Below are 26,604 nucleotides of genomic sequence, written 5' to 3'. Positions count from 1 at the left end.
AGCAGGAGCTTAACCATTTCTAGTTGCCCCTGCTGGAGCACAAAAAAAGAAAAAAAAGAGCTACCCTGTCTCTGATTTTTCTTTTATTGCATTAATGAGTTCTTTTCAATGCTTTTCTAAACAAACTATAATCATGGAGAATCTCTAAGTGAATTATCACAAAAAGGGGAAAAAAATCCTTGTAATGGTTCTTTTACTCATAATTTCAAACTTTAGCAGCCCAAATGTTCTCTTGAACTACCTGATTAAGTTACTTGTATTAAACTAAGAATGCCTACTCTCAACACATGTTTAGATTCAAAGCTTGTGGCTATTTCAGAGCTGAAAGTCTTCTGTACCAAAAAGCTCAACTGCAATTTCAAAATTAGTTAGCCTGAAAACATCTATGGCCCCCTCCCCACAAACTTTTCTTGTGGGAGAATGTCAATTCTGTTTCTGAAAACAGGAGAAGTCCTGTGTGGGCAGCACCAAACGAGGACACAAACAAAGCTATTACAAGCAAAGGAAAGGGTTTCTATAAAGCAGATTAAACTGAATTAGGTTGAAACAGCAATTTAAATGAGGAAGAATTATACAGGCAAAAATAAACCAGATGGTGTCACTGCACAGCTTGTTTTGAGGCTAAAACAAAGTTCAGCAGAGGCATAAAGAGTCCCACAGGCTCTAGAGGAATTATTAGACAACTTGACTGTGATATCTGATCCTCTCCATGTAAACAATATTGTAAAGCAACTTCACAAAAGAAACCCAGCAGTACTATGCACAGTTTTGGGCTCTATCCTGCAAGAAACTTCTGAGAAAAATGAGGGAAAATAAAATCAGAAGTGGTGATCATGGTTTCCAGCTCTCTAATAAAAAAACCCAGACAAACTCAATTCAACTATCTTATCTGAAGAAAGGGGAAAAATGGAATAGCGATGTGGTGGTACATCTTTTTGTACTCATGGTACATCTTTTTGTATTCATCAAATGTGCAAAAGACTGATGCATAAAATGAGAGCAATTTTCATGCTCACAGTGGATAGGACAACTAATAAACTTAAGAGAAATTCATAATAGGTACTAAAAATATCAAAAGAAAATACTCCATAAGGATAGTTAAGTATCATAGAATCCTAGAAAGGCCTTGGCTGGAAGGGAGCTTAGAGACCATTTAATCCAACCTCCCTGTCATGGGCAGGGACGCCTCTCAACTCGATCAGGAAACACATGGGGACCGAACGGGGATCGAACCCGGAACCTTGGTGTTATCAGCACCACGCTCTAACCGATCAGGGACATTTCAGAATCTTAATCATAGAGGTTTTAAGAAAACACTGGTATGTATCAAAACTAACACAGATGTAGATAAGATAACTCTGTCCTTAGACTGGTGTACAGAGCAGATATCTCCTGATATGCCTTCTCACCTTGTTTTCCAGTTCTACATACACCATTTGAGAAGCACACGTAAGTCTTCTCTTCAGAGAAGTAAAACTGTACGTGAGTGAAAAAACGAAAGTTTCCACAAAATGAGAGAGGTTCCTCAGGTAAATCACCAGGGTCTTAAGTTTCCTATTTAATTGCCTCCTTCGATGGAAATGAGGACGGTGAGAGATTCTGATGTTAAAACAAAGCTACTGAGTGGATGATACCAGGTATGGTTTAGGTGTTAATGGTGACTTCCAGGTTACATCACAAGCTAGAGTATTTGCAGACAGAACCATATATGAATTTTAGACTCTAGGCAAACATCAGGCAAGTGAAAAACATCTAGCAGCAGGGATACTAGAACTGCATCACTGGCATATGCTGAACTTACACTTGACAAAGACTGAGTACGTCTCTCTGTAACATCTCAAGAGTTCCAGCAGTTCTAGTCTATGCAAGCTCTTAAACTTGACTTACCCTCAAAAGAAGCACATGCAGTCGAGTACATTCATCAGACACTGCAAGGTTTCCTTTCTTAAAAATAAATCTAATGTGCATGCGTGCACATGTGCATAATCTCATGCATATACTTTGCTTTATGTTTATCTCTTTAAGAAACAAAGGCCAATAAATCTGGAGTCTTGGACCACGTGGTGGAGAGCTCTCAAGTGGCTTCCAGAAGAGATGTTCTCAGACTAGCCTCCACATAGATGGAGATTAATTATAATTTCTGTATAGACACCCAGTGTGCCACAGAAGGACAGTCTTAGGACAGAACTGACAATCTCATGCCCCATGTACTGAACTGCCACAGTTAAGATGAGAAGTGATGCAGCAGAAATGAGAGGGCCACTGACCAAACATGAATCTCCATAGTCAACTAGATATGATCTTGCATACGCCACTATATCAGATCTCAGTGCAGTAAATGAATCTGAGAATTTGTCTTGTTAGTAATTTAAGTAACTACTCATGGACTTGTAATTTCCAAAGGAAACAACTTTAGGACTGTCAGTTCTTCAAAATTCTTTCACTGGCCACAATATCACTTCTGTCCTACAAAATGTGCTTCAGTCATATTTCAGCTGTCTCTAATCCTATCAAATAACCAAGACGATTTCGTGCATGGCTCCTTAGGAAATGCTTTTCTTTCAGCTGAGGTTCTACAATCATCGAACTGAAAAGACAAAACAGAAGAATGGAATCCATGCAATTGCTATTTACATATGGAAGGAATATGAAAAAAAAAAAAAGCATTGGAAGCTGAAAGTCTACACTCTGCATCCAGCTGCAAACATCAAATGGGAACTGAAGCCAGGCTGCACAGCATTTAATGAGTTAAGCATCACACTAGTCTACCGTTCTCAAATCAGTTTGGACAGTCTGACTATGGTGCCAAGGAAGAACTACTTTTCTTTTACGATGATGAAGTAAGGATGGGCAAAGAGCACACAGCCCTCTGACAAATCCTTTCCCAACTCAGCTAGTAGCTGATAAAACCTTGTATAGTGTAGCACTTCTCAAATAAGAATTTTTCAGTACTTTGAAAGCTGTTAAAGCAACTGCAAGGGTGACAAATAGTAGTTTTGGTTAGCTGGGTTGTTTGCTTTTCTCAGCGGTTCTTTTCTCTACAAAAATTCAGAACTATGATTCAGAAAAAAGGAACAGAGAGCAGAAGGCGGCAAATATGGACTTGAATTCCAGGAAATACATGACTGCAGAGTGGGAACGAGAGAGAGGAAACTAAGTTTATAGAGTTATGGGATGGGGTTTGGCTTTGCAAACTCTCTTCTTCCAAATCCTCCATTTCCTCCAACAAATGAAGCCAATGCAATTCCATATGATAATATGGAAAAATATCAGGACACAGGAATGTATTATTTGATGACTTTATGCCTGTGTGTATTTCCTAAGGATAACATGGAGTGATATAAAAAATATAAAATATAAAAGTGCTTCAGATAAAACTGAAACTGATTTACTTCTAGAAATTGCTTTACTGAAGACATTGCAAAATGCAATTATATGTACACATATAAGTCAGCAGTGACATGCAGCATGTATAATATTTAAGGATCTTTACACTTAAAAATCACCTCCTACTACACCTCTTAGAATTTAAATAGCAGATCACTTCATATCATGTTTTAATACACTTAATGCAAAACACAGAAGTTGAGTTTGGGCCTGTTAGCTCAGTCGGTTAGAGGGTGGTGCTGCTAACACCAAGGTCGTGGGTTCAATCCCGCTCAGTCCCCATGTGTTGCCTCATCTAGTTGAGAGGTGTCCCTGCCCGTGACAGGGAGGTTGGATTAAATGATCTCTAAGGTCCCTTCCAGCCTAGGCCATTCTATGATTCTATGATTCCTGACAAATGAGAGCAGTATTTCTCTGCCCTAAAACCTGAATTTTCCTATTAATTTCTAAATAGAACATAACAGCATATGCATTCAGCTTCTAAAATCAGATCACGTTAACTCTCGGACTAGAACATTTAACTTATAATGTTCCCGAGACCGGGAAGGGAAGGTTAAGAATGGCACAGAAAGGGACAGATCCTTTGGTGACAATTCACAGAGACAGGTAACACTTTTAAGAGTAATAACTGCCTACATCCAGAGTCTATTACAGATACTAGTCCATACCAAATCCTTCACAAGAAAGAACAGATGAGTGACAATTAGAATTATTATACAGTACAGGTTATGCTGAAAGTTTGAGTATAAAATTAGGGAAAAAAATCTACCTATGATGTGGGCACTGGCATGGAGTAGAAAGACAAGTAACAAGAGTAACAAGAGGTGCCATAAACAAGTTCAGAAAACACATATGATTTGCTTTCTCCTAAAGCTGATGATAAGGCCAATAATTCTTTAAATTTAAAAAGAAGCTTAAGTGTAGATCTAGTCCAACATGAAGTAATAAATCTCGCTTATGCAAAAAAAAAAGATTGCTAAGACAATAACCCAGATACTGATTTATGCAAAGCCACGCAATATGAATAAACGTAAAGCTAAGTACCTATTAAGTGAGAAATACTATTAAATTTCCATTTTGAAATGCCTCTAACCAACCAATCAATATGACTGATTTTATGTTGGAGCTGTCCACATAGTTCTTTATACTGCAATAGGAACCAAAGACCCGAGTTAAGGCCTTATCATGCTAGATGCTAAGCAGCAACACAGACACGCACAATTCTTAAGGTCCATTAAAAAAAAAATACAGTACTTTCATTATGTCTGTTTTAGTATATCTCTCTACAATGTCCCAATCAATAAACCCCAGAACTCTTTAAAAAAAAAACTTTCACAATAAAATTGGTGTAAAACAATTCTGTATTTCTATAACTCAATCTTCATCATCCCAAATGTTTAAAAAAAACCTGCCAGTGGTATAGGTTTTATCTCTATTGGTACCTTTCAACCTAGGATAATTCACAAATTCTCATGAAACTATTTTTCCAGCATTTATGCCATTTTCACCAAAGTTCCCTATACTAGCTGCCTATTCCAAACAAAGTGATTAAAAATAAGCCTATTATTCCTATTAATATTAACAGTACACCCTTGCAGAAGTGTTGGTGGATATATGCAGTGTATGACAAAATTTGGAATACTGCTTTAACAGTATCATCACTTATAAGACTGCATATTTTACTATCATACATGAAGGCTAATACTGAAAAATGGAACTGTAACACAGCATGGAAAGAACACTTTTTGTTTAAACAGAAATCATTTCTTCTGATAGCATTGTTTCTGGTAGAGAGACATTGACATACTTTAACATCATCCATATTACCTTAAAAGACTATCTCTTAAAATTCCAGTTTTCAGGAAAGCATATGGGTTGCAGTTATCACAGGAAAAAAAAAATTAACAAAACTGATAACATGCAAATTTAAATAAAACAAACAATTGAAGAATTCCACAAAATTTTGGAAGTACAACACAGCATTTTTCTTGAGAACTTTCTGAAATTCTCTGTCTAAATCGAAGAGTCTAACACTCTCACTTGACAGTTCCAGAAACACTGGCAGCTGACACGATTGAACGAGATGGCCTCTAATGAACTCATCTGAAGTGGCCACTCTTACTCTGCATGGCTCTTCTTGCACCTGCTTTAAAAGTCCAAATACGCATGAGATGTTGTCTGAACATCTTTAGAGCAATCCCCGTCTGGCCATATTTATCCCCTTTCAGAAGCCAATAAAATAGCATTTCAAGAACTTCTAAAGTGATCCTGTATGACTAACCTTCAATTGCTAAAATCAAGAGGTATCAAGAAATTATCCATTTAACTGGACAGTAAACTTTAGGATACTTTTTTTAGTCAGCAGGCTAATCCTGTAATAGAGAAACAAGTCTATGGTAACATAAGACTAGTCAGATTTGGATAAACATTTTGAAGTATTTCTACAATAATCAGTTATTTTTAATTTACCAAAAGCATCAAAATCATAAGATTATAGAACAGTTTCCCTTTCCTTCAACAGAGATTTAGGAATAATGTAAATAAGTGGGACAGTTTTTTAATCCAATTTTGGAGAGAATGAAACGAGTAAGTACATATATCACTCTTCACCTGAAAACATTTTATATACTCCCTCCACTTGGTGTTCATTAAATTGAGTAGCATAAAAAGATGAAATTAGAACCATTTCACCTGTAACTCTATTGAATTGGCAAAAGAGGTTTAAATTTTAAGCTTATGTCCATCACTCATTTTAACCACTGGATGCTGAGAATATATAAAGCCTCCAAAACACCTTTACTTAGTCTGAAAAAAAATGTAACATTTACAAAAAGCTGATGCTACCACTTGGATTGCAATTCTTCAAGCTCTTTTTCATCTCTGAGAATTTCAATCTACAATCCCAGGAAAAAAAGGAATATAATACAAAAAGAAAGTACATTCTGCTCATGTGTATCAAATCACAACCAGATAATGGTCATCTGTATTAAATATTTTGTTAAAAGTTCTAAAATAAAATCTAAAATGCTAAAGCTGTGGACAAATACCAACACTATATCTAATAACTGTACTTCCTTGAAAGAATGTATAATATAATATAATAAACACCTTTTCAGCCACCGACTAGAAAATTCACAGTAAATTGAAGTTAACAATTCGAAAGGCACTCAAGTAAGAGAAATAATCACTGATTTTATTGATTAGAATTCTATAATGTGAATAGCTGAAAATGAACAGAGCAGTGTCACCTGGAATAAGGTTCATCAGCTTAATTACTCATACTTTGTACCATACTGTTTGAGTAAATATACTACAATAAATCCATAACTTACCAGTAATATTACAGTCTTTGAATTGTTACATTTTCCCACCCTGCCATACTCCATCGAATCTGCTTTAAAAAGGCAGTTTTGCTTGGGGGTAGGTTCCAGTGCTATTGCCTTATTTTTAGACTACTTGACCACAGACAACATCTGGTCTTTTAAGCAAAAGTCTGCATCAAAAATTCTTTAGGAAAAATATCATTGTAATTACTTGAATTCAGCTCTCATCTGCATGAAGGAGGAGCTGGAACATCAGATCCAGAAAACAGTTTGACTGGACACTCAGCAGAACCTCACCTTATACAGATTTACTGAAGGTTTCTGATCTTGGATTTACAATAATCCTACTTTATGTGTCCATGACTTTTTCCAGACAACACTGAAACTATGCCAAATTATCTGAAAGGTAGCTTCAGCATTTTCTATCCTTTTCTTTCTGATCGTTTCCTTGACTCTAAATACACTTGCTCTCGGAATCTGCTGCTGCTGCTAGCCCCTGGCTTTACCACACTGATGAAGTCCCAAGGAGTCAGCATATTCTGACAGTGAATTGGACAACATGGGAGGGCAAAAACGAGAATGAAGAAGAGTAATTTTTATCACCTAGCATTTCTACCAGTTTTAGGCAGCATGTAACTGGAGAGTGTACCATCCTTACACAGGAAGTCTAAATATTTCCATTTTTTTACAGTTAATTCAAAAAGAAATTATGAAAAATCAACTATTTACCTTTAGCAGTTCAAGTGCTTTTGTACTGAATGTATGTGGCCATGTGGCAGAGATTTGGTACACCAGAGTTATTTTTTCCCTTAAGGACTGGAACCCAAAAGAGAGAGCCCATGCTAGAGAAGGGGAAAAATGTGACAAGGAAGGAACTGCAGAGAGAAAACACTCTGTACTGACCATAAGACCTGTCCCCTCCATGCCCCCTGTACTGCTCAGGGAGTGGGATGGAGGAGTCTAGAGTGAAGAAGTTAAGTTGAGCTTGGGACCAGGGGACAGAAAGGTGGTGTTTTAATGTTTGGTTTTGTCATTAGCCAAATTTATTTTAATTGGCAACGAATTAAATTTATTTTCTGCAAGTCGAGTCTCTTTCACCAACAACAGTAAACAACCTCCTCATCTTGGTATCGACGCCCGAGTTTCCTCATCCTATTTTCTACTTTTGTCCCACTGAGGAGGGCAGTGAGTGCCTGGGTAAGAGTTTTGCCCTTAGCCAGGGTTAAGCCACCACACCAGTACATGTGACTGAGAACAATCTTTCGACTTACTAGAAGCAGTAGGTTTCTTTTTTTCTGGACTTCCTGCACCTTCCACTTCTGCTTCAGTGTTCTCATTTGCTGCAGCTGCTGCCTTTCTTTTTTTCTAAAAAAAATAAAATAAAATAAGATAAAAATCTGATCCTCACAAGATATTCCCCAATTTTAAGCATTATTCATATATTATAAAATGTCTCCAGTTGCAGAGAAAATTTATTCAGATATTAATGCAAGAATACTAATACAATGCAATAGACAATTTTTAAGTTCCGTTCTATCTGTAGATCATATTAGGAGTTGAAACTTTATGTATGAAAACATAAGTTTTTGTGATCAAAATCTGTTTTTTTATTTACACTGAAAAACACTTACAAAAGGAGCAATCTGGAAAATCTTCAAAAAAGCAGAAAAACATTTTGCCCCAAGTTGATGTTAACTGCTTTTTTAAAAAAAGCAATTACACCTCATTAAATTCAAGTTTATATGGATCCTTGCTTCTTAAGGCTTTCTCAGCACAGCTTATAAGTAGCACTAACACCCACTGACAGTACGTTATTATTTCTTTTTCCTAATAGCAGCTATGGGTTCTGCTCCAAAAAGAGGTACTTGGAAAATCTGAACTCTATTCAAGGTACATTATCTTAAAGCCTCTAAGTGGATAGAACTGTTATTATCTACATAGTAAAATTAATCTTACTATTGGAAAGTATTCTTAAGGTAGTTGTAGAATAATTATTTTTTCAAGCCACGTGATTTTTGCAAAGGATGAGCTGACCCACATCTGTATCAGACACCGATAGCTTTGATGAACGCTGGAAGAGTTTATCTTTTTTTATTTCTATTTTTTTTAATTGTGTGAGACTAGAGCTTTACTAATACAGCTTTAAAAGTGCCTACAACTTCACAGAGCTGACGAGAGAAGGGGAGAGTGCCTTACATCTTTCCTTTCCAAAGTGTTGCTTCATGATTACGATCTAAACCCTGCTGGGCTGAACAGATTGGTTCGATAATTACATACAATAACTGCAGTGGGCAGGTAACCCTCAGCTGGCACAGGGCAGCTCCCCTGTGAGAACTTCCATATGTAAACTGCACTGATGGAGTGCATTAGGTACATCTTTCCTGCCGGTGCACAGGCCTGATTACCGCCAGCCAAGACTCCAAGGTTAGCATGTCAGCAGATTTGTGATGCATTAGGCAGGAATAAACACAGACACTTTTGTTCATTCTGACCAAAATTAAGGAGGACTATTTCAGGGCTGTCCTGCTTTTATACGAGAGAGAATGCATTCCTTCCAATTGTACTAGAAAACGTTTTAAGTACTCATCAGAAAAACAGATATCGAATACACACTACACAAAAGCAAAATACATTTATCTTGTTTCCAAGCTTATTTAATAAAAAGTGGTTTCTTAATCTTGATGCAGGTGAATTACACAGCAGCAGGAATCAGGCAGCATTCCTCTGACAAAAACAACACCTGTGCATTTGAAGCTGAACATCTGAAGGAACCACCAATCACCAAGATACATATTTTTCCAGTTTAGTTTACTCTCAATATTTCCAAGCAACTATTCAGCACCAAATAAAAGGAAGATGTGGTCATTGCCCTAAGTCATTTAGCCAAGATACTTCCTTCAACACATGGTACTCTTATCTTGTTTTACTAGAACTATGCTAAAATATCCCACACACAAACCAACATGCATTTACTATACAGAAAAAAAGCCACCCAAATAAACCAAACACCCCAACCTCCAACAGAACTATGAACTGCATTTCATTTGTTTATACATCTGGGGAAACTTCAGTCACGATACAGAAAATAAAACATTAACTTTTAATACAGCAGACACCTGTGAGTTTTAGCCAGATACCAGCAGTGGAGAATGACAGATTCCAGAACAATCACAGTTATATGCAACACACAATGCACATCATGGCTCAATGAGCTACCTGAGCTGAAAGCACAGGAGAGTCTTACATTCCAAGAATTTATTTACACAGGAGCTAGAAATATTGTCTCCTAGCTACAAAATCATGTAACTTCAGAACACTGAATAAAACTGCTTTAAGAAACATCAGATTGACCCAAATGAATTAAGAAGTGTCTTAAAGGCGTGTTGTTATTAAAAGATCAGTACAGCCAAAGTGCCATAAATACTCTATATTAAAGGCTATCATCTTCTCAAAAAAATGGATGCCAGATTGAATTTTTCTTTTCCAAATTAGACATTAACCATGCCAGAGGAAATTCAGCAAGTGCTAGAAGATACCAGCTTTCAGAGGCAAGTTGCTACTGATCAGTGGTAAATTGTCTTTATGGAAAGAAGTTTCTAACACAATTTGGTGCTTTAGAACATGCAGTCATCAAGTTGAGCTTCCTGTCACCTGAAAGCACATATAATTTTAATTAGCCTTCTACATTCTTCCTTTCTTCCTCTTTGTATCCAAGTCTCCAGCTATTCTCAACCAGCACAAATCACCTTCCTGTTCTCCTAGCCGCTCATTAATGTCGGATACCCTCTGGAAGAGAAATCTGGTAGCGTGAGCTCCCAAACATATATTCTGGTAAGGAAGACATCCCGCTGAAGACCCTCTTTCCATTAACCTTAAAAAAAAGTACAAAATACATTCTTGAAAGGAGGACTGGCACAATCTATCTTCTACCCCAGGATATACCACGGCTGTTACAAGGGCTAGAAAATCTAACACAGAAGGAAGAGTCCTCTGCCCTAGTATTTAGGCAAAAGCAAGTAGGCTATGTCAACTTGATTTCAAACAAACAGTCTTATTCTGTCTGGACACTCTAGCAGTAGCTGGCATCAAGTCCAGTGCAATATGAAGTGGACAGGTGAAAACACTTACTCAGATGGGACAGTAACACTCGTTTTATGTAAGTGCTTGAACATATTTGTGACAACTGAGCAAGCTGACCACACATACGGTTCCTCAAATTAAAGAAAGTAATCAAAAAAAGGCCTAAAACACGAGCCACAAAACCCAATATAAAAGTTAACTCCTAATTGATGCTAATAGGTAAGAATCTATGGAAAAGTATTATCTCACCCTTTGGGAATGGTGTTGACTGATACTGGCTAAAGAAATAAGATTTTTGAAATCTTATTCCATTGGAAACGTGCACCAGCTATCTCTGCTGGACAAGGACATTAAAGGTCACAGATGTTGGCTCTGCAGCAAGCCAACTTATTCAGCAAAGAAACCAATCAACCATTAAAAACAGTAATTTTTTTTTCCCAAAACACAGGTCTCAAGCCATGTCGATCCACAGGGGGAACAGAAGAATATATGCTAATGAACTCTCCTTTTGGACAGATCTTTACACTCAGTTCAGCAGAAAATATTAGTATCAAGATCACAGCCAAAGTACTATTTACACGGTAAAAAGAAGAAAAGCTGGACATATATCCTCAGAAGACTTTAAAATTGTACAGCTTTCTTTTCTTTTGTGCTTTTTGCAGGTCTTCAACACACTGCTGATCGTGTCAGTAAGCAGGCAGAACTCTTGTGCTATTATCCTATATTACAGTTCTCAGTTCCCTAGTTCATGCTAAAGGAACCAACAAACTTCCCACCTATTATTAACAGATGCCAATAAACATGTAATAAATGCAGTTTGAAGGATGGTGTTAATACTATTGGGTTTTTTATTATTGTTACTATTATTATCCTATTGTGATAGGACAAGTGGTAATGGTTTTAAACTAAAAGAGGGTAGATTTAGACTAGATAAGGATGACGGTTTTTTACAATGAGTGTAGTGAAACGCTGGAACAGGTTGCCCAGAGAGGTGGTAGATGCCCCATCCCCGGTGACAGTGAAGGTCAGGCTGGACAGGGCCCTGAGCAACCTAATCTAGTTGAAGATGTCTCTGCTCACTGCAGGGGAGTTCGACTAGATGACCTTTAAAAGTCCTTTCCAATCCAACCCACTCTTTGATTCTACAATTTATTTTTTCCATTATTCGACCATTTTTATTGTTACTATAAACCACTTTAACATACAATTGCCCTAAAGCTTTAAAAGTTCTTATGCTGTATTCAAAGGGGAGTTCAAGTCTAGAGTTTAAGGCTTCTCAAATACAAGGAATAAAATATTTGTAGCCTACTACTAGTTAAGACCCATAAATAAAATATTAGATCACGGTGAATTCAATATGTGAATTCCAGAATCAAATACCTAGCATAAAGATGTATACTCAAAACTAAGCTTTGCACTGGTCACAGAGAGACATGAATATGAAACAAAACTTAGACTTATTTCACCTTACATGTATTTTGATCTGTCTGGAGTTTTAACCAATTTAAGGAAAATTAATAAGTTCTAAGTCCTTACAACTATACACATACATTCTCTTATCCAATTTATTATCTATTATGAAAGCACAAACAAACATTTCACTATTTGCTTATTTCCTACTGGATACAGTTATTACACCTACTTCCAATACCACTTTAACTCTTATTTAGCTCAGAAAGATGTATTAAAAGTTGGCATAAATTTTTAGAGTAAAAACCTTTTGTATGGGATTTGTTTGCAAGTCTCCATTCTCTGACAAGCCAAAGTCAAGTATTCCATCATCTTTTTGCCCAATGGCCTTAAGACCTTGCAGAAGTATTTCCCGGAAATGCTGATAAACAGGCTTCTCTTCATAGCTCAGTAGCTTCACCTTTTCCATATATTTGGCTATTTCATCTAAAGAAATGGTACCTCCAATTAATTTCTCTTTGAAAACATTTTAATCGTTCATTTTTACCGCAAGAGTCAGAAAAAATGCATGCACTACTTAGCTATTTTTTTGAAATAGTTATTTATAAACTCATAATTACGACTTTAGGACAACACGTTTTAGAAAAAAATTATACTACGGTTCATTACCCAGTGATGACAGCATGACTGTCTTTTTCATGCTCATTGCAGTAAGAAAACAGTCATAAAAAATGTAATGGGCCAATCTTCACCAATGATGCTTGTTTACACGATATTTCTTACGTCTGTATTTTAAAATGTTGAAAAGCAAACTCAACGTTATCTCAGAACTCCATCAGTTCAAGACTGAAACATATCGAAAATATATGAAACATCTGATGACTGAAAAACCAGACAAGTCACACCTGACAGAGAAAACTATCTTCTGATGACCAGTAGCTAGATATAAATATTTAAGATCCCAAGAAAGTGTATTTCTAATACTCAGCTTTAAAGGAAAAAAAAATCATCACCAATGTCAAATAGAAACACTCTAGACTTCAAGTTTGCATCACTTTTTTTTACAATGGAATTTTAGACATTCAAAATACAAAACTTACAAATTTCACGGCTACAAATACTTAATACTGTCTTTAGTCAGAAGCAATACAACATCTGCAGTTCATACAGCTGCAGACAACAATCTAATTCATGCCACTTATTACTTTTATCAGCAACCATGAAGAAAAATAGATACAAACTTAAGTTAACAAAGAGCACTTGAAGCAATAGATGAGAGTGCAATGCCTGAGACACATACCTCAAGAAAAAAGCTGCTGATGGGCTGACAACTCATCTTTTGCAGCAACTGAACTGAGCTGGTTTTATCTGGATACAGAGCAGCACAGCCTTCCCTTGTATGTGCTTAATGTACCCCAACTAAATACAAATTTCAAGGCCTCTGCCCATTGTCTGAAGTTGCCTAAAATTTAGTGGTAGCACCCAAATAGATTGATGGAATACTTATTTATTTTCAGAAAGGCCATTATAACAAATTATTAGAAAACGTTTACCACATGGTACAAACTAAAGTATTTTAATTTAAAATCGTTCCTCTTACCTGGTTTATTTTTTCCAGGAAAGCATTTGTCCATCAAAATTGAAATATTATCTCTACATCTGAAAACCAAAATTATTCAAAATTATTGTTTCAAAGTTTGAGTTTTGCCATGTTCTGATAAGACTTTCTAAGTACCTAGCTCAGGTCACTGTCAGAGACAAAAAACACTACTAGAAAAACGTGGCTGGACTTAGTACAGCTGGTATTAGGAGTACAGTCTATCTGAAAACCTGACCAACCCCAGACAGGCCATCTGATACACTGTCAGTTTTTTTGATTCTTACATAAGCAAGCAACTAGAAGACTGATGGAAAAGAACTGGTTCAGTTTCAGTGATCACATACCAGTGCTGTCACCTTTTCCTGCTAGAGGACTCTTTCTCAAGCTGTTATTTTTTAGAGTAAAATAACAACTGGGGGGAAGCAGGGGCAAGCTTTGCTAACATTGGTAGAGGCCAGTAGTGTTAAAAGTAGAGATAAGGAAGCCGAATAACAAATACTTGTTAGTAAGACAAACCTCTGTGCTAGGACAGCTTTTTTCATATTAAATATCTGACAAGAGAGGGTGGAGTCAGGGTGCAGGGAAGAAAAAGCAATGTAACAGTGAGGAAAATTAAAAAAAAAAAAAAAATCACAAAAATCCCACATTACTAGCCCTCAAATTGGAATGGTGCTCAAAGACAAATATTTAAGATCCACCTTCAGCTCTTCTCTACCACTGACTTAGAGTATGGTGTCATAAAGGCTACTCCTACTCCATGCTTCAGTTCACTTTCTGTAAAGCAGGACTACTTGTTACCTGCATCCTGGTAAGAGTGCTTTCAGGGCTTAACCATGGCAGTATTCTAAAGTGGTGGATAAACAAGCATTTCACATTGGCAAAAGACAGAACAGAACAGTACAAGTAAAGCATGAGACAGAAAGAAGGGAAACTTGGAGGGGATAATACAAAACAATAGCCTACTCACCAAAAGTGAATATAGTGAAAGTACAAAGCATTTCTACATTATGACATTTTCATTCCTATTTTTGATTTCAAAAGAGAAAGAAAACAAGTAGTTTCTTACCTGATTTTTGAGTCTCTGACAAAATTTGGATCTTTCAAATTATCCTCCCATGGCAGACAGCCACTAAGCCAATGAATCATACAGTAACCCAGTATCTCCAGATCACCACGTCTCGATGGTGCTAAATAGACATGCACACATAAAAAGAGAACTATAAGAGCAGATAATAAAGCACACATAGTCTAAAAACAGTTAGAATGCTAAACATGTTAAGACAACAGAAAGCCAGTGCTATCAATGTCACACTGCTGTATCTGTTTCTTGTGCCTTTATTTTAGCATGAAAACACGGAAGGAAAAAATATTGCCCCTACATCGAGAAAGACAACTTCATTTTCAACTCCTTTATCAATCTCTTTCTTTTACTCAGGGATGACATGCTGCAGTTATCCCAATTTGGGAAGCTTTTTAAGTACTCCAATTGTGGAAAAAAAAGAGCAAGTTAGTGAAATGATTGACTTTCTGTTCAAAACAGTTTTTAATTCCCTTCTTCTATAAAAAGGTAGTAAGACTGAAACCACAGCTCCTGAAAAAAAGTATTCCACAATGCTGAAATATTCTGTGGCCTGAAAACTGAACGGAGGGCAATAATAGATCAGCATATTGTGCATCTTTGCCAAATATGAAGGAACATTGTTCACACTGATAACGGAAACTATCTCCTGAAAACAGGAGCTGTTTTTATATCAGGATATCATAAGCCTATTCAATTTCTATTTGGTTAATAAAAAGCAATACATTAAACATCTTAACAGTCTTTATAAATCGAAGAAATCTATTTAGGGAAGTTATGTTAAAACCACAGTAAGTTAGTATCAAAGTAAAACTTAGTAAATGGGAAAAAATTGAAAAAAGAAAAATGTTAGCAGAGTGCATAGAGAAGAAAAAAATATTTATAGATTCAGAAACCTGGTTATTTATAAAACTCAATGCAACAAAGTATTTTGTGTTTATAAAATGGACACACAAATGCCTATTGCCAAGGACAAAGTTTTACATCCTTACCCACACCCTTGTGTGCATCAATACTGGTATATTCAATAGTTCCATCGTGACACCTTTTAGGGTCTTCTTTATATGCTTTGTGAACTCCTTCAGGACAGTATCGGTAGGCAAGTCCATAATCCACCAAATACACCTAGCAATTTTCACAAAGAATTCTAAGATTAAAGAACTATAAATACAAAAAAAATACACAAATAATAAATGTAACTCTCAACCATTCTCAGAATTTCTTAAAGTAATAAAAACAGTGAGTTTTTGACTTTAAGTCTTGTTGCTTTCCATATAGCAGTCTGATTTGGAAGTAGTTTCATGCTGATGCAGAGGACAAGTACTGTGAAATAGTCAGTCATTACTAGCAAGATTAAATGCAAAAATAAAATTAAAAAAATAACAGTTCAGACAACTGTAAGTACACTTACTGTCCTACCTTGTCTAAAGTCAGCTGTCCCATTTGAATATTACTGCATGCTATTATTTCTCACTAACACCAGTTACTTTAAGAGAACTGAGATTAACTTACTTAAGAGCTAAAACATTTGGAAAAGAAGACATACGTAATTCTGAAACTCTAATGCACAGCATTTGAATAGTAAAGACAGTTAAAAATGTAGAAAAATGAAAGACTTTTAGAAATCAAGTGGAACAGTCAACACTTTAAAGACCAATTTTTCCAAGTAACAGAACGCTTATCTGATAGATTTCTTGAACAAAGGAATGAGGTAACAATGCAGACAGGCAAACATAATTTACCAGCATGCTATATAATTTAAAGTGTCCACCTGCAAGTACCTATTTGAGAGTCAATTTTATTTTTTTTTAATCTTGAGAATTTCTCTAGAATAGTATTTAGGGCAAATAGTCAATTTGATAACTGTCCAGCAAAATGCATTTAAAAAAAATCATAGAATATTAACTAGATATAAATGTCAAGCAGAAATAATGGTACCATATAAATTCTTAAAAATGAGCTTCTGCTAAATTTCACAGGTTCAAAGCACTTCCATGCGTTGTCAAATAAAAGGTTTAAAACATGAGGAATAAAATGCATCAAAAATACCTGATTAGGGTTCTTGTAACTCAGAAGAAGGTTTGAGGCCTTGATGTCACCATGTACATATTCATGCTCATGGACATATTCCAGAATATCAAGCTAACAAAACAAAATGCAGTCATATAAATGCAGTACCCAGCTCCACCCAGCAGAGGACATGTATTCAGCCCAAAACCGTGATTTAAGCGAAAGACTAACACAGGGAAGTCGGATTGTAAAAACCATGGTTTTAAAAGCTTACTACTCTCAGGCCTAATTGTAGTACAGTTTTATGGGAAAATCGCTTTGCATTCTCTTCATACATCTTCTGAAGATCTCTTCCAAATCGGTCCATTATCATAAAACGGTAACTAAATTCAAGGGGGGAAAAAAGAAAACAATAGCAGAGTTACTGAATTGTACTTAGCAAAGTATTTTATCTATGTGTTAATTTGTACAATTAACAAATTACTGATTGAAAACATCTCCCAAAAGATAAACTGCAGGTACACAGAACACACACAGGAAATACTCAACTTTTTTTAATGTCCTACATAAATATTTAACTTTTTTATAACAGCTAGTCAAAAGTTTGTCCATCAAAAGAAACAAGTTTTTTATTCCTGGCTAGCTATGAAGTACCCACATGTAGAGAAAAACATCTGTGTTGTAATTCACTATAAGTATAAACCAAGCATCAATTACTTACAGAAATACATTTTTTACTTTATAAATGATTAAGTGACTTAACACAGTTACTTAAAAAAATTTCTGGAAAGCTTTTATGATTTTTTTTTAACCTATTATTAAAACCAAAAATCTTTCACTTGCCCAAGTTGTTCTGATACTCACTGCTATAGCCAAACTGGTTCTGTTACTGAAGTGCTCATAGTAGCTCTATTAAAGACTCTCATGCATTAAACACTGAATTGAAAGAAAAATTTACTTGGAAAAAAACTATGATTTTGTTATATTTACTTTAGCTTCTCCAAATTAATGGTGTCTTTACATAAGGTTAGTTTTAAAGTTGGGAACCTACTGAAACAACGGTATTTCTGACATGGTAGAGCACACACATCAATCACCCTGGGCAGTGGTCTGCACCAAGCAGCCTGATCTGCTGCAAGCTGCCAGAGAACTGCTAAAAGTCCTCTGCAGCACAGTGATAGAGAGAGCCCATTAGGAAACAAGGACTGTTACATCAACGAGCAAAACATGTCAGACCAAGTAATAAAAACCCTTTATGACACGGAACAATACTAAAAACTATCCCTAGACTAAAGACAAATTTAACATGAGACTAGCAATTATTCTAGCTCACAGATTAAGTTTAAAAAAAACTAGCCCTAGGGAAAACAAAATAAATTCAGTGAGAGCTCTATGTCCTTTATATTTGTGAGCAAAAATACTCTTTACGTGCACACCTGAAGCGCTAGGGCCTGAATCATAGGCCCCAATCTATAGATGAACCTCACAACCCCACACTACACAGTATTAATCACACATGCAACGTATTGATAAATCTATTTTATCATGTGTATATATATATTCCAATGTCAATCTGTAAAAGCTTTGCTTTAACACTAAACGTGTAGCGGGAACTAGCAGAGGGACCTTTCTTTAGCTAAAGGCCAAGTGCAGGGCTGGGGGCTGCCTTTTGCTTTGTCAGAAGCCTGTTACAAGACCCTGAGACCACAGGTCTGGCTTGGGTGAGAAATACGTGAGTAACAACTGAAACAGATAGGGAGACCCCCTTGTATTCTTCCTTTAGCCCTGGCCAGGCTGTGGAAGGAATCCAACAGAGCAGACAACATCAGACGTTCCTGTATTTGAAGTTATGTAAGATTCTGTAATAGTATAAAAGCTGGACCCTCTTGCAGCGACTTTGGAGACCTCACTTACGAGTGGACTTCCCAATCGCCAGGATGGTTCTCCAGAATCCTCGCTGCAACAGGGGCTCCCCAGCAACTGCAGATCTGGATGATGATATTACGGCGATTGGTGATGGATCTTTCCTAATAACTATCGCTAACTCTATATATAAATGGTTAGGTGCATTACTCTGCTTGTTCTTGCTGCTTAAAACTAGAGTATAATAAGCTTGCACTGCCTTATTCTTGTAATAGACAGTAAAATAAGCCAACCCTTCTGTTGGTGTCTGTGTCGTTTTCTGTGGGACTCCTCCCTCCATCCCAGGCCAATTAGCAAAACACCAACACACAAGAAAAACTTCAAATGTAATTATTCAAAGATTTACACATTAGAAGTCAACTTTATCTTCATTCAAATATGACAAGCTTCTAAACCACATACATAGAGCATCATTGTAACCGCAACATTGGAGACAAGTGGCAACTAAGTCACTACGATCACAATAGAGTACAAAAAATGAGTAAGAGTACAAACAAAATGTGGTCTACTACTCATCTCCTCCTTAAACACACCCTGTTACAAACAGGAAAATTTGAAGCAGAAATGAACAATAAAAAGAGAAGTTGGAAATACATTACAAAGTAAATTAAGTTAAAAGGGATATGGATGAAATAAATGCCAGTATATGCCAAAAAAAGCTATATTCACCTGTTTCCATTTTTTTCGTGCAAGCCAGAACCCCAGTATCTTGGTACACCTAAATATTTCAGTTTATGGGACTTAGTCCATTTCTGAACTGAAAATACAAATAAAGATAAGTTCACAAACTCACATTAGTAAAGACTTACATGGAAAGGGAATACTCATGTCACTTACAGTTTCTGCATACATGTGAGCTGCTTATTTCATGGAAATTTGTATGCAAAGCATACTGGAAAGTTAATAATGTGTCCATTGCAGGGACACAGATGCAAATAAAATTTTGATTTAGACAATACCATCAGCACAATCATAAAGAACACATTACCAAATCCTCCTAATTTTACTATATGTCTGACTTAGATTTCAACAATTTAAAAATACTTTTGAAAATGACCTAAAAAGATTCTCTTAAAGTTCAACCTTACTCCTGTAGGCTCTATTTCCCTAAATGCCATTAGCTCATTAAAAACATTTTAATAGACTGCTTACTTTCTTCTGGCTTAGCAGCTCGCATGTAGAACTTTAACTCAGTAAAAAGAGGTCCATTCTGGCTGGGTTCCTTTAAGACAATTTAAAATTAAGTTAAAATTAAATTTAAAACTGCTGTGTTAGTGCCTAATAATTACTAAAAGCTCACAAATGTAACATTCACCCTAGAAAAGCATATTCTTGCTCAAATGCTCTATCCAGTGCTGATAAATTCAATAAGAGTATGTTCTTTCTATAAAAGAAGGTTGGCTCTAGAGAAGTTATTTTTTATAAATTGCTTAGCATTAAGACTATCAAAGAATCCTTTCCCACAACAGGAGATTAAAGAATAACAAAGTAATTGAAATATATAGAAATATTACCAATAACTGGCAGCAGAAGTTTAGCAGAAAACATTAAACAACACTTATTATCCCAGATTTTCCAGATTAAGGCTGGATTGCATCAGTTGCAACAGCCATTGGTTAGAATAAAAATAACATCTGAAATGATTTGATGGAAAAATCACAAAAGTTGAATTCTTGCTGAATATAAGGTATTTTCTTTCCTTCATACATCAGTTGATCAAGGCAAAAATTATAGAGCATTTCATAATTTCTTTTAAACTAAATCATAAGTACACCTATTTTTTATTTCAGAGTCTAGCCTGTATTTAAGCTAACATAAGGTATTTCAGTTCCATTCTGTATGGACAAATCTATAGTAACAGTGTTTTACAAGTAAAGTGCAAGACAGAAATCAGCTTGAAAACACCAAAGCTTCGAAATACTGTAAGAACTGCAAATGGGCAAATATTTTGACTCCACTTTTCCAGAAATTAGCACAGAAACGGAAAAAAAATATTTCAGCTCTTGCAATTTTAAGATTATTGATTTTGACATAAGCTTAAGCAATTTATTTTACTTTAGTAACTCAAGTATGTCCAAATTTATCCCATAAAAATACCTGGTTTGGAATATCCCACTCTTAAAAAAATATAACAAAAAAAGGTATGTGATTACAGGCAAAGAAATTCAGAAAAAATACGATGGCATGATATTAGCAAAAGTTCCAAGATGTATAATGTCAATCGGAAATAGTTTTAATTGTAACTTTTAAATGCAGATGTAGTGATCCAAGAAATTGCTAAAGGCCAGACTGCACCACAGCTCACAGAGGTTTACTCCTGTCTGACGTGAACAAAGCAACGTGAAGAGATCAACCACAGGGATGAACGTGGGCTTTAGTGCGTGTCCCACGGCTCGGCTCAGCGGCAGAGTGGGAAAAGTGGTCAGAATGAGAGCAGGTCCCAACTCAGGCACCGCTCCTGGGCTTGGATACGCAGTTACGGAGCTACCCCCTATCTCCACTTCCCTGTCTCCAGCAGCACTGCCCTGATAAACCAGACAACAGCCAAGACAACAGTTTTCTAGCCCCTCCTTGTGGGACCAACACTCAGACTTAAGCCATGAGCCTGAAGATAACCCACAACTAGACAAACTGATCAGTGCACATAAACTTTGCTACATGCATTTCTACTTTCACTTTATTCATCCACTGTGGACAATGAATTAATGATCTAGAGATTATACGTACAGAGGAGGACAGTTAAATAGCTGAATTTTTAAACTGCCCTTATCTATTCACTTATTTCTGTGTAGCATAGTCCATTAATACTCTAACTTAACTAGGATGTAAATCATATATATTATTTTGATTCAATTTAAGTATGTTTGAAGAATGTTATTTTCTTACTAAAAATAGTGAAAAACTGTAGGTGTTAAAAATTCTTAAAATATTTTTCTTTAAATAATTATTCCGCAAAAAATTATGTCTCAGTGCCAAGAAAAAAGAAAAGGAAAAAAAAATGTATCTTTCTCTAGTAGGAGCAAATTCTGAAAATCCTGTATCTTTTCATACTTGAGGGGATGGATATACGATTTAACCAAAAAACAGATTTTTATGTTGACTATGAAGCTGTTTCCTTGTAATATCACTAATTCTACATAAAAATAAATAAATGCATACACTATGTTAAAAAGGGCCACGCAATGACATCCAATATTTGCCATACTAGTCATTTTATAATATGAATATGCTAAAACCATAAAGACTTCAAATCCAAATTTCTACAACTTTATGCCCAGGGTCATTCTAAATACGATTTACAAAACTGAAATTAAAGTCTAATTAGAAAAGATATCATAATGGAAGAGATTATGAAGTACATGTTGAAATCCAGCAAATTTCTTCAAGTAGTATTGTAAGAATTCTGGTCTTTTTCAGTCAGCAATTTAATGAAGTGTTATTAAACTCTGCACCCACTCTTGAACAATGACATCTGAAAGGTCCACATGTTAAAAAGCTCTTTTTTTTAATAAAAACTGTGATTCATTTCAGACTGCTCAGACATCAATACTATGAGGATATGTCAAAGACTAAGGCAATTTCCATTCTGCTTTAATAGCTTAATTTGAAGAACATTACTATAGAAGCACGTATTTTGTTAAACACTAATAATTGTTCAAAGCTTCAGCTGATGGATCAGCTAGGAATCATCCAGGCCCTTCTTCATAGTTGTGTTATACTAGACTGTAGATGCATAAACCCATGTTTATGGGTCATTTGTGAAGGGAGCACAAGGACTGGGGCTACTCCTTATTGCCATAAAGACAACATTATAAAAGACAATTAAAAGTGAGTAGTCGCCTGAGAGATCAGCAATGGGGGTATGTACAAAGTGCTGCAACAAAGTGAATCCAGCATAAAAGAAACCCCAAAGTTACAAGAGCTCTTCCTATACTCAGAGCCCAGTGTGGAGGAGAAGCAGATGGACAGGTTTCAAACTTGGAGAAAGAGAAGGACAGTGACTGTATGCAGCATAAACTAATGCCTGACAATTTTCCAAGCAAGTCAAATGCTATTAAGCAAGTGTACGCTTCCGTGGAAGTTAAATCGCACTCTGCTTCCTGATCAACTCAAACCCAAAAGGAGCCACTAACCGGGAACCAACACCTCTCACAGGCGAGCCAACGCTGATAACCTGAGCGCCTGTCACCTGCCTCTAGACCAGGCCCCAGCTCTTGCGTAAGGCACACGCCTTGTCCTGCCCTCCGCGGCACAGGTTGGACACACGGAAGCAGGCGCTGCCGTGTAACAGCTGCGGGCTGGGGCTCCCGGTCTGTGCAGAATTCCCGCTCACAAACAGCGAAGGCAGAAGCAGGGCGTCAATGGCAAAAGCGTCGTCGCCTGACATTTGCATTGTGAGCAGTGCTTTTGTCAGCAAGCGACAACTTTTCAGAAAGAGGGTCATCACCAGCAGTATGTGGGGGTGCCTGAACGATATATCAACACTAGTACTCTAGTATTTCCCTGTAGTCAGCAGATATAAATATCAAGATTAAAGGCATATACTAATAATAATGTATTTTATTCTAAATTAACCTGATCTTTTAGTTTCAGGAACAAATGTTAAAAGTAGTATCACATTTACATAAGTGGCCAGCTATTGCAGTAAAGCATTTCAGTATCATCATAGCGTTTAATAAATAAAAATATTAAAACATGCAGTTCTGAACTGTGCTGAAGAACTACTTTTCTGCATTGTGACGTTCTTGCACAGTTGTCTGGTATTTGCATTTTTCATAGGACCAGAAGTACCATCAAGGTAATGAATAGTCTGGATCTATTATGGCTATTCTCATATTAGCAGGGAATCATATGTAATAGTAGGATCTACACAAAATAATCTAGTAAAAATTAAGAAAAAAATACTTCATATCTTAGAAAGAGAACACTACAGCCAAATCAAATTAAAGTACTATTTAAGATTAAAAACATAAGAAAATTTCAACTAATAAAAAGAATTTGCTGATTTGCTACAATGGGCTAAAAATGAGCTATCGACAATGCCTCTTCTTTGCTCTAATCATTAGATTAAAAATATGTGTCAACAGCATTTTAATGCAATAGAAATTAGAATACGTATGTGCTTTATGACAAAGCATTTAAAGGACTTTATATCTGTGGGGACCACAGGAATCAAAGCTTTGCTGTTTCTGCTCCCAAGCCATCTGTCAGCTTACCAACATCCAGTGGTGAGCAACAGTTCACACAGACTCACTGTTGAATCACAGAAATTCTCCAAAAGCTAGCCAGATTTCATTCATTTTGTGATATTTGAACTGTTTTCAAGAAGCAGCAAATGAAACAAAATCCGAGCCATTCCATGAACCTTTCTCAACTCCGCTCATGTTCCATTATCCACCCTCACACACAGAAGTCCCAATTCTCAGCAGTGCTCCTCTGTATTGCCACACTTTCATTATAAACAGCACCGTGCAATCATATTATTTTCAATCGGAACATATTTTAAATTACATATGCTATTCTAGAACAAACATTTTCAAGTCATGAAGATTCAAACGCTCTCTTACCACTTTCGCAACGTAAGGTGCATCACTGCCAACCGACTTTGAAGAACTAATATCAGCTGTTAAAAAAGAAGCATTTATTAGTAGGAGAGAAAACCATCACAAAACATACACTTATTTGAAATGTAGCATGGACAAACAAATAACAAATCAATTAAGTACCGATGTGAACATATATCAGTACCTTAGACTTTGGTAAGAGAATTACTCTATATGGCAAGACTACTCTATAGGGATACGGTCTTGCATTCTGCCTTCCATTTGAGGAGAACAGACAGCTTACTAAATAAAGGAGTTATTTTTATTAATCAGTAATTTTTTCCCAGTCAACAGCATTTCTCTCATTTTCTAGGACTGTGAGGAACATATACAGTTGTGGATATAAAGATGAAAAACACATTCTCTCTACTATTTTGCATGCCACAGATAGAAAAGCGTCTTTCTGTTGCTACTGAGCTGTTAATATTTGTGACAGAAGGACATATAGGTATGAAGGACATCAAGTTAGGCAAGCACAAAGTACAGGAACAGTTAGGACACAGCTTTGTGCACATGATGGGAAAGCAAACAAAGAGTAAGCTTTGGCTTCAACAATGCAGGAGTTCTTAACAGGAAGAACTATACCCTTCGAATGAGCTGGAACTTCAGCCTCAGTAAATTTAGTAGCTCATTGAACAAGGCTGAGTAAGTAGAAGAGAGCTTCTTTGGCAAGAAGCCACCTACTGGTCCTGTTTTTCTCCTTAATCCACTTATGCTGCAGTCTGTTCATTTTGAAAACCGGACAGATTCTTAATTTTTTTTTTTTCACTCAGTATGAATTCAGTGCAACTTTTTCACCAAGAGGAGGAAGACCATAAATGTACCTTATGGTCATGATCATATTAAATTTCATTCCTTCAAAATTGTTTGGAAAATTAGTAACAGTAATCATTTTTTTAATGCCCTGAGGTTCATCTGTTCAAATAACGGAGATACTAAGTACGGAAAACTATCTGCTAAAAGAAGTTTTCCTTCAATTCAATAAACAGCACTGCAAAACAAGATCCATGCTGACGATTTAAACTGTAACACTGAACACTTCAATTTGGTTTGACCACTGGCTACCTAAAAAAGTGTATGACTTCTGACATGAAGTTCACAACACAATGAAAAAGTCAAAAGCAGCACCAAAGTCAAAACCAGCCAAAATATTGGCTAATCTGTAGCCTCCATAGAATATGCTTAGAGAGTTTCAGTTCAGAATTCATAAAGACGCTGATGCAAATATCCCTTCTTTCAGCCAGACCAAAAATCAAATTTAAATAAATACTAAACTATCCTTCCACCGCTAAAAAAGTAATGAAGATTTTGGTTTAAAAGAATGAATGAACTACCATTGGAATCTCATACAGCCATAGTGCTTACAATGACCATTTGTCAACTCTTGTGATTTTTTTCAAGCTAAGTTTCTAGTAAAAAAGATGACTTGAGGACACTCTGCATTTCTAACTTAGGGACAGTTTTTCATTGCTTTGAACAAAGATAAACCTCTCATTGTCCATTTTAAAGCATTAACAAAGACAACTACACTTACCAAGGTATAGGCGTCCAAAGCCTCCTTGCCCTATAGGGACACCTAATTTCCATTCTTTTCTTGATGTATCTGCTAGAACCTCACCCAGAGAAAACACTTCAGCAAGTTTCCTTTTTGCAGGGGCTCTTTTTCCAGCAGTCTTCTTATTATATGCCATTTTACCTGTAGGAAGAGGATGGAAGAATAAAAAAAAGGGACAGGTCACATGCTGATGTGACTTATTTTATGTAGGAATCTAACAGAAGCATAGAAAAGTATGGATTGTTTAATATGTTACTAAAAAGATACTTCAAAATAAGCACTCTAAGTCGTTTCATTGGCACGAATTCTAAGTGAAAATCAACTAATTTTTCAAGGCATCACAAAAATATCTGACAGCAAAAATCTTCAAAAGAAAAGACCTTGTATAATACATGCTAGAACAATCTCACAACCTATCATACTCAATCAACCACAACAAATCATAGGTCTAAACTTGAAAAAAAGTAAACTAATGAAATAAAGTTCATCAGTTTTCCTGGAGTGAAACTCGCAAATTGAAAGTGTCACTCAGTCTAAATCTTTAGTAATATGAGGCATTCCTCATATTACTCATAGTAATATGAGGCTGTAAAAAATTAAGCCATTCAAAGAGTTAATGATTTTTTCCCCTATAT

The 26,604-nt window shown here is 36.1% G+C and overlaps 1 protein-coding gene across 1 annotated transcript in view; it reads right to left on the bottom strand.

Moving 5' to 3' along the window:
* The window catches only part of VRK1 (vaccinia related kinase 1), a 28,027-nt gene extending 1,922 nt beyond the window's left edge, over nucleotides 1-26,105 (bottom strand). The window contains exons 1-11 of the mRNA XM_009869032.1: nucleotides 25,949-26,105; nucleotides 24,379-24,434; nucleotides 19,964-20,033; nucleotides 19,481-19,568; nucleotides 17,163-17,271; nucleotides 16,928-17,020; nucleotides 15,871-16,003; nucleotides 14,867-14,987; nucleotides 13,801-13,859; nucleotides 12,508-12,686; nucleotides 7,982-8,075 (exon numbers count right to left, since the gene is read on the bottom strand). Coding sequence (XP_009867334.1) covers nucleotides 7,982-8,075; nucleotides 12,508-12,686; nucleotides 13,801-13,859; nucleotides 14,867-14,987; nucleotides 15,871-16,003; nucleotides 16,928-17,020; nucleotides 17,163-17,271; nucleotides 19,481-19,568; nucleotides 19,964-20,033; nucleotides 24,379-24,434; nucleotides 25,949-26,105 — 1,159 coding nt within the window. The remainder of the gene's footprint in view (nucleotides 1-7,981; nucleotides 8,076-12,507; nucleotides 12,687-13,800; nucleotides 13,860-14,866; nucleotides 14,988-15,870; nucleotides 16,004-16,927; nucleotides 17,021-17,162; nucleotides 17,272-19,480; nucleotides 19,569-19,963; nucleotides 20,034-24,378; nucleotides 24,435-25,948) is intronic.
* Between the last annotated feature and the right edge of the window lie 499 nt (nucleotides 26,106-26,604).

The sequence above is a fragment of the Apaloderma vittatum genome, unplaced genomic scaffold (assembly GCF_000703405.1).
Source record: "Apaloderma vittatum isolate BGI_N311 unplaced genomic scaffold, ASM70340v1 scaffold2130, whole genome shotgun sequence".
Lineage (NCBI taxonomy): Eukaryota > Metazoa > Chordata > Aves > Trogoniformes > Trogonidae > Apaloderma > Apaloderma vittatum.
This window is presented reverse-complemented; position numbering and strand designations above follow the sequence as displayed.